Source organism: Phaethon aethereus (genome assembly GCF_964289735.1).
Source record: "Phaethon aethereus genome assembly, chromosome: 8".
Lineage (NCBI taxonomy): Eukaryota > Metazoa > Chordata > Aves > Phaethontiformes > Phaethontidae > Phaethon > Phaethon aethereus.
Genome location: NC_138584.1, coordinates 22256113 through 22269727, shown reverse-complemented (window position 1 = coordinate 22269727; position 13615 = coordinate 22256113). Strand labels below are relative to the sequence as shown.

The following is a 13615-nucleotide window of genomic DNA, read 5'->3' as shown; positions in this document are numbered from 1 at the left end:
CTGGAATGTAAAGTAGTTGTAACGATAAGTTAGAAATTTGCAAATTAATTTTTTAAAAATCATGTTTTAAGGATATACTTTAATATTCCATAATTTCTTTCATAGTCAGCGACAGAACACCCACCTGTCGCTAAGGACAGCAAGTGGGTGCTTTTTAACAAAGACCTCATACAGGAAGTGCAAGGACTGAAAGCTCTACTCACAAAAACAACAGTTGCAAGCTGCCTGATTCTGTGGGAATCAGATGTTTCAGGTGAATGAAATTAAACAAAATGTGCTACAGTAGCTCTAGTAAACAGGTAGATCTGTTGGTTTTAAATTTATTTCTCAGCTATTTCCAAGGCAGCTGGACAGAAAAACACGTCTGAAAATTTAGTAGGCACCTACTTGTGTCTCAACATGGCTAAATGTAAATACTTTTGAATTTTCACTTCTTCTCTGTCAATTGAGAAGAAAAAGAGAAAAAACCATGATTGTTTTTAATATCTGACTCATCCTTTAAAGCTTTTTTCAAGTGACAGTATGTAGGAGGGTAATAAATAATGGAAAGGAGCACTGCAATGGAAGTCAAACAAGATATCATCTAGCTAACATAAGACAACTAGTAGTAGGTGTCTTAAATACAAGTTCCCTACTCAAAGTCATCTGAGGAAAAGCAGCATGAGTATAACAAATCAGGTAGGCAGTCCAGAGCAGAGGATTTTCAAGGATGTCGAAAAACCTTCACTCTTTCAGATCACACACGATGGAAGCTTAGCCTACAAAAGTCAACCAAAATGCATTTCTTTTTCTTTTTTTTTCATCCTTTTCCTTTTCCCTTCTCTTTTTTCCTTCTTTTTTGACAGTGTTCTTATACTGTTTCTTTCTAAAATCAGTTGAAGTCACATGCTGGGTGAGCAGTAGTTATTAGATTATCACAAACATTTTCCATAACCACTGTGAAAGAATGAGTGACCATCTGCCCTCTCATGATCTTCCACTTCTGAGTGTTCTCATGCTCATCCCTGTTAGAAGTTTCTCTGGGGTGGGGCAAATATGTACTTTTCCCTTTAGAGGAGGGATAATCAATGGTAATAGAGATAGCAGGTATGTAATTTATTTCTGTCTTTTGAAAGGTTGTCAGAGAATCATTAACCCTGGTAGGTAAGTAGGTGGGGAACAAAGGAACAAGTGTTTCTGTGTCACCCCCTTGGTGGCTTGTGGCCCATTAGATGAGACACCAGTCTAGAAAGATACATCAGAAACATTAGCAGGGAATTACAGATAAAAGTAAATTCATGCCAAATACGAATAGGTATCAGGGCAGCATGTTTCCACTGGGTTTCCAGACAGCTTGATCCATTCCTCTGAGAACCAGGTACTGCACCATTTCAGAGAGTTTTTTTACACTCTTTTTAATGAGGAAGATATAAATGTTAATGACAACACATCTGAACCTGACTGACCTTCAGTAAGAAGCTTCTAACCAGTGAGTTTATTCCAGAGTCTTAGCCTGTCTTTTTGGTGGACCTCATCCATCCTCTCTACAGACAGTTGGGTTTTACTCAGTGGCAGTATACGCTTAGGTTTCTAAATCCCAAAACCTACAACAAATGGAGATTTGATGACAGAAAATGTAATTGGCTGATTTTGATGCCACAGGGAGCAACACCGGACTATATTACTCCAGTCATTTTCTGTATGAGCTCATTAAATTTCTCTGTATTTGAGGGTACCTAAAACCATAGTGGCATTTCAAAACTGGAAGCACTGAGGAAAACTGTATCTGGTTCTTGATTTTATGAGAAGACAGTAGCCTTGAATAACCTTGAAAACAGTCCTAATTTATGAGGTTTGTTGTAATTTGAGAAAGAGAAATACAGTTTTCTCTCCTGGAGCTGCAGAATGTCATTGAATTACTGTGGTACTAGCTGTGAATTATTGTCGCATTAAGTTAGTTTTGTGCCACGACTTTATGAGTTGGACCTTTGTTACATAGGCCAGCACGGGGAAGCACTGGGGCTGTCATTAGTCACGCTCATCCATATTTTACTGTGACTGTTAGGAAGGCAGCGTTCCAGCCAGTAATAAAGGGTGGCAATTTCCACGCTCACAAACCTAATTCTTCATCGCAACTGCCCAGATCTAGACCAGAGTATCAATCCCAGTTCTAGAAGAGGTTGCTGAAAAGCCAATGGCAATCAGCTGTACTGATTGGGTTAGATTGGTTATCCAGTGCAGGTGTATTTATGGAATAAAGAGATAATAAAAATACATATTAAGACAAGAGACCTTTGAAATGGCTGTGGCCTTCACCCCGTGTGAAGTCTATTTCCTGTGGGATAGCCATATGAAAATAGGTGTCTTGGCAGTTGAGACAGACAAAACAAGCTGCTGAGTTGGGAGTTGCTAGTTTTATTCTAACTGGAGAGGGTAGGCATTTGGTCCAGAATGGTTCACCGTTCCCCTTTTCTCTTTGCTACGAGCAAGTAACCCCCTCCTAAACCCTTTATTTCTGTGGCATAGAAAGCTTCTGAAAGACATGCAGCCCTTGTTTGCGAACTGACCTTTCTAAGGCACCACCTGCTGCTACACAAACTCTTCCAGCATGTGCGTACTTCAGCATTACATAAAGCAGCAACGCCAGCCGACGCCAACGTGACAGACAGCAAGGGAAGCAAGAGAACCGTGCTTCTGAAAGCTTGCCGGGAGGAGGGCGGGTAATTCAGCTCAGACTGTAAGATATCCTTGTGGTGAGTCCAAGGGGACTGAACGCAGTCAGGCACGGCTCCTTAAAGGTTGGCCAGGCTGGTCATTCTCAGGACTGTAACTGCTGTGTGTGGAGGTAGACTGGCTGGGTGTGCCAGCACTGCTGACAGGATGCAACAGGGACCAAACTTTGCAGCATCTGTGGATCTCACCAAGAGCGAAACCAAGCTACGGAGCATGAATGCAATCCCTTGCTGGATCTCTGCAAGGAGCAGCTGCTGACTCCTACACAAGACTTGGCACCGAGGGACTTAAACGTACATTGTGTGCAGTTAGACTTCACGGAAGCTGGCTGCAAGCCAGCAGCGCATCTGAGAAGAATTTCATGGCCTATTGCAAAAATACATTTCTTGGAGTTTGAAATTCCTTTTATTCTCCTGCAGAACAAAGAGGTGGCAGAAAGTATCATGGTCAGGAATGTCCCCTTCAAACATTACAATTGTCTGCCATTCTAAGCAGCTTGGAGATGAAAGTGCAGCACATAGTTCAGAAAAACGGGCTTTAGCAAAGTTGTCATGGGTCCAGTTAAATGTGTGCAAACTCCATGGCATGCATGCATGAAAGACTAAGCATGGAGAAGCAGAGAGGAAGCTTGCTTTTGAGTAGAGAATCACAGCTCTCTCCAGGCATTTGAGAGGGACTGAATAATCATCAGATGCAATCTGCACGGTGTATACAGCCAGCATGAAAGCTTCTGTCACTACTGTGAAGGCAAAAGTCAGCTCTCCTTCCTCAAGTAATGACCTGCATGACACTCGCTGCATGGGATGGACATGAAATCATCACTCAGAAAAGCTCGGTGCTACATTATGTTTTCTAGGGAATACACAGAAGTATTACTGGCTACAAACATCATTCCTCTCTGCTGAAATGCAGTTCTCTTTTCCTCAGCAGAAGAGAATAAATTGGTCTTGTTTCTGTTGAAGTCCAGTCATGAAAAAGAAACTTGAACAACCTGGACAAGCTCTGGCCAAAATGGAATCTTTGGGGTGTTAAAAATTTCTTCAATGAAAGTGAGTTCTCCTACCACAAAACCAGTGCCACTGTAAAACATGCGTTACCCAAAGGCTGTCATAAAACCAGAACCAATTCACCACATCTGCAAATACAAATGCACGGAAACACACAACCTCGCTGCGTTACTGCCATTTGAAAGCTTTTAGGTCAGTCACAGCATTACCTACTCTGACACTTCAGGTGATGAGAAACAAATTAACAAGTCAGTGCTATTTATCTCATTACCAATATGATATCGAAGCTATGCTATCAGGTTTCTTTTGGAGGGTATTAAATGTTAAAATAGTTCCTAAAAATCTTTGGAAACTGGTCTGTAATATCAAAGGTGTCGTTTTACTTTAAAACATGAGTACTTAGGGGTAAGAGCTTAAGCTCCCTCATTTGATTAATGTACTTTGCTCTGGACGATGGAGCCTACAGAATCTTCTCACAAAAATCTGTGGAAACACAGTGAATAATTTGGTTTATGGAAGCTGCTCCCCTACATTGACATGCTTAGAACACAAAAAAGAACAACTTTTATTTTATATTGGACCAGGTTTTTGTGTCGATGTTTAGGTTCTGAGATAATTCTTAGACACTTAATCAAAACGAATGTTTTTTGCCCACTTCACAGGTTGATGCAGAAGGAACACAGGAAGATGTTTTTCTGGACGTTTGCAAGACAATTGACTCTTTTCTGAAAAACGAAGAGGCAGCGTTTTGTTTTTCAACAGAAACGCAGTAACGGTGTGTACACAGCCTCACCTCACAGGCACTTGACAGTCATGGTTAAAAAGCTGTCTAAAGCAATATTGCTTTCTTGAGAGGTATCTGGAATTTGTGCATGTGGTATGTTATTTTAGATGAAAACCTTTTTCTCTGTTCTGACAATACGCTCGATAGAAAGTGGTCTGTATGCTAACTCTGCACTAAGAACTGTATATTGTTTTATTGGTCGTTTAAAAGCAGCATGGTGAACAGCAGCTCTGGTTTGTATTTCATGTTCTCATCCATTTGATTGGAAGTCAGACAGTGTCCGGCCGGCAGTGGGCTCCTCAACCACATAATTCACCATTTAGCATATTAAGATTACTGTGTACAATTTTCCCATCAGTTATTATTTCCTTTTAATTAACAGTATTCATTTTTGTGGTATCACTTAGCTTGTTCTTGGGTTTTAGTGACTAAAACCTGTTCTTTGCTACATGCAGCTGTAAGGCAGCTGGAATTGATCAAGCTAAAAGTTAAAATAAACTTTTCACACATCCCCAGAACACTATTGCAACAAGAAACAGAAAAATTAATTGTAGGTCAAGATACAGTTGAATATTGTGGAATTCTGTCAATCCATTATTGTGGAGCGGACACCATTTTGGAGACAGCCTTGCCTTCTGCTGACAATTGTAGGATATTATAAATGACGACTTCCCAGTTTTGTGAGCCGAGGTGAAAATGATGATTGTATTGTATAGGTAAATGTGCAATCCAGTAACTATCCATAGTAACAGCAGTTTTATTATATTAATTAAAGTCTATGTATAAAGTTGACTATGAGCCAGAATGTATGAAGATGTCTTTAAATCATACTTGGGAAGTATTTCAAATGCAAACTCCAGATTATCATCTGTTGTCTTGTACTGGCCTTGCCAACACTGGGGGGCGGGGAGGGGAAGGAAAATATCAGGGTTATTTGGTTCATATTGCTTGCATCTTTTGTAACCCATTAATCTGTAGTATCTGCAAAAACTCTAAAAATCATATTTCCATTAGGTTAACCAAAATATTGTGGTTTCTTTAGTACTCTGATAGCTAAATAAAAGCTTGTTTGACATTCCTGTGAAGTCATTGCATCCTCTTACTGGAACTATTGGATGAATTCACAGCTGAAGTGGGTTGCATGATTGCTCTTACTGTCCAAGTTGTACTTTATGCAGCAGATTTGTATTTTTAAAGTTACCTTTCTTGTAACGAAGACATAATACAAATAAAACATGTATAAAAATGAGGAGTAATGATTTCTGTTACAGTACATGTGGGTTTAATCCTTTTTAAAGCACAGTACATTACTCGAAAATATAGCTCAAACCAGCATGCTTACAGAGTATGTCCTTTCTCCATTCAGGGCGGATTCTTCCATTTTCTTCTTCTTCCTTGGCATTTGCCCTGTAAATGTTAATTCAATTATTTTTTAGGGGACTGTTTTAGATACGTTTTTATCCTTCATATCCTGGATGTTCCTTCTTTCCTGGGTCCTTTTATAGCCTGCATTTTACCTCTGGTGCTCTAGGAAATGCTTCTCCAGCTCCAGACCAGTGCCATTAAGTGACCAATAACGTCTGCAGTACAACAGCCTTAAGCAAGAGACTTCTGTAACGCATCAGCTTGAGAAGGCAGGTTTTTCTAAACTGAGCCTTGAAGCACTAGCAGCTGTCTGGTGTAGTATTTCTCCCCTCAAAAAGTAAAGTATTCTGGAGTTACCATGAAGTTGCAAATTCATCTGGGTAGGTTTTCTGGAGTACTTTTTATTACTTCTAATTACAATATAAGTTAAAAAGTGTGGAGTATCATACTTGTGCGGGATGGGAACAAAGGCAACAACCAGCTGCTATTTAAAAAAAAATAGCAAATTACAAAAATTATTTCACATACAGTTTCAGTTTAATTTTTCTTTCTGCTTCTTCTGGTCTTTTCTGTGGAACAAAACAAAAATTCCCATGCTTGATTGGGTGTATGTGCATTAGATACCTATTTGCATATGTTCATAATGTATGCAAGAGAAATAGCTGTATATGCATGCATATGGAAATATAAATACTTATACATATTCAATAAAAAGAGGACTTATCCAAGACACTTCTTTCTTGGGTGATTCAGACTTGACATTCTTCTGCTTCCAATCTCACTCAAATTCTACCATAGCTTTTTGTTCTTCCCAAGCTATCCTAAATTGATGACTGAATATTTGCACACTTAATCATATTTTCACTAATGCACTACCATTATTTTCTTCCAGTATTTTTTTTCAGGATTTCAACAGAAAACAAAGATCACCACAGATTCTCTCCCTGCTACTACACCTTCACCAACTCTAGCTTCCTATAAACAGCATGAATGATGTGGAAAGCACATTTTTCAGTGAGAACCTCTGAGAGCAGAATCTTCTCCAATTAAAAACTAAAATACATCGTGAATTTTTGTGTTGTATTTTTTAAGGTTTATTAAATTTATCTAAGTATACTAGACAGGTGAGATACGTTTACGTATGATACTTGCTCAGTGTTTTAGTAACTGTACTGTATTACCTTCTATATAGATTAAATGCTTAAAATTATTTTTTTCTGAAGAAAAAATAACTACACCTGAATTTATTGCAAAATTTAATACTGATGAGTTTATAATTAAAGTTATTAGGTGCAGCCAGCCCATTATTCTGCTTATTGCCATCTTTTTAAGTCAAATTGGTTTCTTTTCTAGCTAATTACTCTGAGTATTCAAGTTTCAAAGCAACTGGAAGTCTATTACAGTTATAAAATAATCAAAGGTTTCTGAATCACAAGCTATACATTTCAATAGAAAATATATTAACTAAAATATGTCACAATAATTACAAAGCTTTCCAGACAATGGTATACAGTGTACCAAGGCTACTAAAATCTGAATTTTCTGCAATCTGAAAAAGAACGGTTTGTGAGGAAGAGAAAACTAAAACGTTAAACCTGCAAAAGGCAAAGCACATTTTAGTGGGCGCAGAGCGCTGTCAGTTCCCATCAAAATTAACAGCAGAGGAAGGCGCTGGGCATCCTGCAGGTCTGCATAGTGAGTATTTGTATGACGCATTAAAATGTCCGTTTAATGTTTTCCGTCTTGATTAAAAAGTCAGAACTACACAGAAAGGAAGTCACAGCAAGCATTCTATATATAAACAGACTGTATCCACATAGTTTATTTCTCACAGTTCTCCTGACAATTGAACATTATTTAAGAACATACTGTATACACAGATAAGAAGAAACATACAAAATGTTTTAAATGATGCACAACAAAATCCAGCAGTATAAAAGAATGCATGTGAACCCTTGCTCACTGCTCAGGCTAAATTTAATCACTGTTTAAATAGTAATAAAAATACAATCTTTCATGGATCTTGTGCAGACTACAAAAGAGGAAAAATTATTACCATATATATGATTTATATTAGGCAGTTTTCTTTGATGAGTTGCACTAACAACTCCAAATACAGAGGCAGAAGGCTGTGTATTTTATTTTAAAGGAGTTAATGTTGAGTATTAGAGACTTTACACAGTTACTACCACTGGCACTTTTCACCATATTTTGTACACATCACATGATCATCTTATATAACATTACATTTAAAAAATATATCTGAGTGACAATTTTATAACATTCACACACCATGAGCTGGTTAAGGAAGCAATGCCACAGTTGCCCCCTGTAGTGCTTCACTGTTGGTAAATAGAGTTCATCGTGGTTTAAAAATAAAAATAATAATAAAAAAAAAAAATTAAAAAAAAATAACTGAAAGTCAATGTGATTAAGCAGCTCCAATTTAATAAAGGCCTGTAACCAACCATCGCCGAGACAGTGAGTATTTTTTAGAGTACATCCTAGAAGCAAACACTGTCATTGGTTAAAACCTTGCCTAAAGAAGTCAGTTACTGTGCTGAAAACTATTTCACAACAAAACTGCAAGCTACTAAACTGTTTTTATATAAATACTTCATCTCCTCTGGATCTCATTATAACCAAGTTCTTCAAAGCCTTTGGAATTTACTCTATCTTTAATGTGTGCTCTCATTTCTGGCTCACCCTTTTGTATGTTTTTCGTTTGTGTTTAGATTCACCACCTAAAAATGACTAATGTGGTGAATGAAAGTCTCCCAGTGAAACCTTCTGCACACTAGGAATGTTCAGCTGCTGTTCAGTGATCTAGAACCATGACAGCTCAAAGCTGTAGTTTGACAAGTACACCCAGGAAGCTGTCATGCTGTGAGCGACATTTCAGGGAAAGCAGAGTCTTTCCAAAATGTGCACAGAATTAACAATGGTGCCATTGTTACTTTTCAAAGAGGATAGTAAGCCCAAGATGGTAGATCTGCTTCCCATGTCATCTATTTGCTGGAAAGTAGTTTGGGTCAAGATAATTGTAACTGGTGCCCTGGGACATGCAGTAGTCTCTGTCTAAAAATGTCTCTGCTCTGTATATAGGTTCTAACTGATGATCTTCCTTATGAATCTCTGTTTCATGCAGACTGCAAGGGAAAGAAAAAGATAACATTTTAAAAGTCAATTATTTTCCTTGTCTTTAACTTTCAGATACAGTGATCATATTCGCACGTTCATACCAAATTTGATACAATTAATTCATAAAGTATAATTTCCCCCACTATTTAACAGTACCAAACCTATCTGTCCACTGTATTATGAAAAAAAATTACATCAGAACATGCTCACAAAATATATCTCCCAAAAATATACGCTAAAGTATCTTCCACTTCACCCAACCCAGGAGATGTGTCCTATGCTGGAGCAAAGATTGACAAGATACACAGCAATTAAGCCACATAGAGATATTCACACAAATAACAAGTAGAAGCATATGCTGCTCACCAGTCAGAACAAGAATCACAGAAATCCAAGGACATTTCTTGAGGACAGTCTTGGCAGTGCCACCGAATACCCTGGATAGGTTCAATTCCGCAGTTATCACACTGTGAAGCAGATGGAAGAGCATTGAAAAAACAGCACCTGTAATCGCTTAGTAACAGTATACACCTATACACCATATAGAAAGGCGTGTATGTAGGTCAATTACTACTAGCCCACACAGCGGAATTCTTCTCATTGCAGACCGTAATGTATTCATGGATAAAGAAGTCCTCAGACTCGGAGAGGCCCTCCAGAGCCCTGAGGATTGATCAACCTTTCTCTCGCTTTGCTTCCCACTCCCCAAATGCTCCATGTTGACATTATCCTCCTGCTCAACAAAAGCAGACCTACTCCTGCCTGCAGTCACTGCTTAACCTCACGTGGCTGTGAGAACTGCTGTGACACAATACATGAACGAGATGTTTCCATAGCTTAAGCCCAACCATGTGAAATGTCTAAGTATAGATTTACTTTCCATGGCAGGAGAAGCAGTGAGACTAGACCAGCAGAGCCTCTTTGGAGACTCTTGATGGGCTGCAGATCAGGACACGACTGGCCAGACTGACACACTCAGGAAACAAACTCAGGAAATACAGTAACACATTACAGGTGGGCTGGAAATAAAAGCCAGGTGGCTGGGAAGGAAGAGGGACACCATATACAGGGAAGGGAACACAAGTCTAACACTAAAGCTGAGCAAGAACACAAGAACTAATCCCCTGAGAAAAATCAGGGACAATGCAATAGCAGCTAAGTGCAAAAAGAGTGTGGCATGAAGAGGAGGAAACAAAGTACAAACAAAACATCAAGACTGGATGAAAAATTCACGATGGTAGAGGAGTAGAAATGCAGAGATACTTGGTAAGAAAAAGGAAACCTAGGAGGTCTCCTGGAGAGAGGTCTCCTCTCTCTAGACCTGGAGGCAAGGAGAACTTTTTAAAACATCTAAACGTTGAACAGGATTGAGAAGGAAAAAGAAAATGTGGGAAACAAGCCTGTGATGCCATAGCTCATCTTCCTTCAGAACCTGAAGTTGTCTCACAGCATCCGTGAAACCCACTCACAGAGCAGCTCATTCCACAACTAATCCACTCAGGGTTACAAACACCTTCCATATTTGTACAGCTGTATCCCTTCCTTTCACAGATGGTTTTCAGAGTTTGAGGGCTGATGGTGAGGAGGGACTAAGCATACTCTACTAAGCTGTTCTCTGAAAAGATCAAGTTCAGTATAATGCTAAATACTAAAAAAAAAAAAAAAAAAAAAAAAAAAAAAAAAAAAAAAATTAAAATTGGTTCCAGTTATCTCAGTTTGAGAACCAAGACACTGGAAACCCTTGACCTTAATTTCTGTGCTCCAGCTTCCCTCTCTCTCCCCTGTGAAACAGAAATAATACCATGCCTTTCATTTCCTAAGAAAAAAAAGTATTTGCAAAGTGCTCTGATATTATAGCAATGAAAGCCATAAAAAGCCCACAAGGGATTCAATAATTCAATATTCAAAGTAGAGTTTGAATAATGTGTAGTAAATGAGGCTGAAGGCCATGCAGAACCAAAAGTATTCTGAATGATTGCTTATTAGGTAAGCTCTATCCAGCCCGTGCACTGAGCAAGGCAGCAGTCCTGAGGGAAAATAGGATATAATCATGTAATTTCATAGCTTACTATAATGCATAATAAAAATCAAATTCAGATTGCAAAGAATCTTTCAAACTCTGAATACCTGATACTGCATAATGCCAATTTACTTTTCTGAGCAATTTTATGTAGAAAAAGCAACTATTTTGTTATCTACAAGTCTGGTCTGCCTGCTCAAAGTTTTGAATTTTGGGGAAGAAAACGCTAACTTAAAAAAACCAACCAACCAACCAACCAAACCCCAAAAGCCCCAAACAAAACACACCACGCTAACTTAAAAAAAAAAGGAAAATAAAAAGCGCCTTAGAGGTCTAACACCATGATTAAGTCTGTCAATGTCAACTGGGGAGGCTGTCTTAATTTTCCAGTCATTTTGAAATGAACTTTAAAGTGAGTATCTTTGCATTCTTCGATAAATGGGTATTAGAAAATAAATCTAGCTCCATAACGCTAAACAAGGTGAAGAAACTGTTCCAACATAGCAACCAGTTACACAGTAAATCACTTGCAAACCAGAAAATATAATTTGGAGAATGCCCTTTCTTTCATGTGGCCTATTAATGGTTGATACTGGGACAACACATTAGTTTAACTTTTATTTTCTTAATTTCACATAACTATTGTTTCATTCCTTGCTTCAACTTCTACGAATTATTACTTGATAGGATTAGGAAGCTGCTATAAAACAAAAAAATTATTAATCTACTACTGTTCTCATTAAAAATCTTTGTCCCTTCTTTGGCCTGATATGGAGGCAAAATAACTCCAAACTCATAATCAAAGAATTATCATCAATGAATCATTCTCAAAACAGAGTGTAGTGTCAAATGGAATTCTAGAATGATAACCTGGCTTTAGAGCTGTGTTTTCAATATACAAATGAGGAAAAAACAGTATGCTTATTAATTTTCATACAGTATCAGTACTCAGTGAAATGTGAGCTATCGGAAAGAGCAAATTACTTGGGTAGTTTTTTTATAAAAGATGATGAGAGAAAGCAGACAGTGAACAAGAAGGAACCATACTTACTCTATTAAACAAAGCCTTTTTAGGAAATCCAAACCACATTATCTTTGAAAACTTCTGCAATCCACCGAGTAACAGAAGAACATCTCAAACTCACCTTGAATCCCACATGCTGCACAAATCCACTTTCTGCATGCATCTGCTGGAGTTTCTGTTTCTTCAATTTTTTAAACTCTAACAGTTCTTTGTATTCAGGTAACTCTCGATATGTTATTGGAATACTCTCTTCATCCTGTTCATGGTTAAAAATAAACGAGAAACATTCTTTAGTTTAGCAATATAATAACTAGTAAGACTATAGATTCCGTAAATCACTAGGCATGATTAATTATCTTTGAGCAAATGCTGGCAATATATTCTAACGAAGAAAAATACTGGGAAATTATTTTTAAAAACAGCACAAAACAGTGCAAACAGCTAACTTAGATTTTATTTTGTATTATTTACACTTTATTGTTTGCATTAAAACAACAAACGAAAATTATCCTACAAACAAGTTTCTTCTGGTGAAGAGCTCAGCTGTAGGAGGGAGCAGCGCCTAACTTGAATTCCACTTTGTCCATACACTGTGGGCACAATGGCAGCTGCAGTAGAAGGCGCAGTAGAAGACCTAGCTTTTGTTTAAGACAAAGCTAGTTTATGTTTGCTTTAAATATGTGGCAACAGATACTACACTTGAGAACCGAAATTTCAAGTCAGTTTTATCAAGTTAATTGATCTTTCTCTTCAGGGTTCTGTGGAATGGTAGGAATAATACTATTCTAAGGATAGTTACAATCACTGTTCCGAAGTACTTTTAAAGCTGTGATAATATTAAAAAGAAAGGACACCCAATAAAGACCCATAAATCAAGATAGTACCCAGCTTCCAGTATATATATTTTTTATTACAAAACAGTAAATCTTAACAGTTTTAACTTCTCACCTTTACATGTAAGAATAAAAAGTGGTAAGAAGCATCATTCCATGACTGGAAGAGTAGAAGTTTGAGAGTTACCCAACTCCTTCATCCCTTTACTTCATGCTGTCTCTTAACAGCTTAAGAAAATAGATTGCTATTTTTCCTAAATTATGAAAAAGTTTGTTTCCCTACAGGCTGGTGCATACAACTTAACAAACAGATTTATAACAAATGGTTCTCTCATTTTAAAGAAACACACCATTTCTGTTTTTTCTCATCCAATTTTCTTCAACAAAGGTTGAGGACCTCTATGTTATGAGAAGACAGACGCTCTCATTCTAATTAAGATGCCCATTTTAAGGTGGCTGTAATTGTAGCAGCTGTACTTGGTAGATGTCAGCTATTGTCAAAGATGGAAAGTCTTTATTGATCTAGAGCGGTTTTCATATCCTATACTGACAGGATCATTCAGTTATGGAAAACAACTACAAGATAGTAATCAAAATTCTTCTAATGTAGCTACACACAATTTCAATTTCTTTTTACAATCCATGAAGATTAAAGAATTTGTGTTATTTAGTCATTTTATTAAAGGAAGTGAGGGAAAGAGGCTTGCTCTTTAGTGTTAAAACTTCTAA

General features: G+C 37.7%; 2 protein-coding genes across 4 annotated transcripts in view; one reads left to right on the top strand and one right to left on the bottom strand.

Moving 5' to 3' along the window:
- Nucleotides 1-4492, top strand: part of AK5 (adenylate kinase 5) — a gene marked incomplete at its 3' end in the record, with an annotated part of 91455 nt that extends 86963 nt beyond the window's left edge. For both annotated transcript variants that reach the window (XM_082003171.1, XM_082003172.1), the window contains exon 13: nucleotides 4382-4492. In XM_082003171.1, the coding sequence (XP_081859297.1) occupies nucleotides 4382-4492 (111 nt within the window). The remainder of the gene's footprint in view (nucleotides 1-4381) is intronic.
- A 4380-nt stretch (nucleotides 4493-8872) lies between these two features.
- ZZZ3 (zinc finger ZZ-type containing 3) overlaps nucleotides 8873-13615 on the bottom strand; it is a gene marked incomplete at both ends in the record, with an annotated part of 31300 nt that continues 26557 nt past the window's right edge. For both annotated transcript variants that reach the window (XM_082002707.1, XM_082002708.1), the window contains 3 exons: nucleotides 8873-9017; nucleotides 9376-9476; nucleotides 12175-12309. In XM_082002707.1, the coding sequence (XP_081858833.1) occupies nucleotides 8873-9017; nucleotides 9376-9476; nucleotides 12175-12309 (381 nt within the window). The remainder of the gene's footprint in view (nucleotides 9018-9375; nucleotides 9477-12174; nucleotides 12310-13615) is intronic.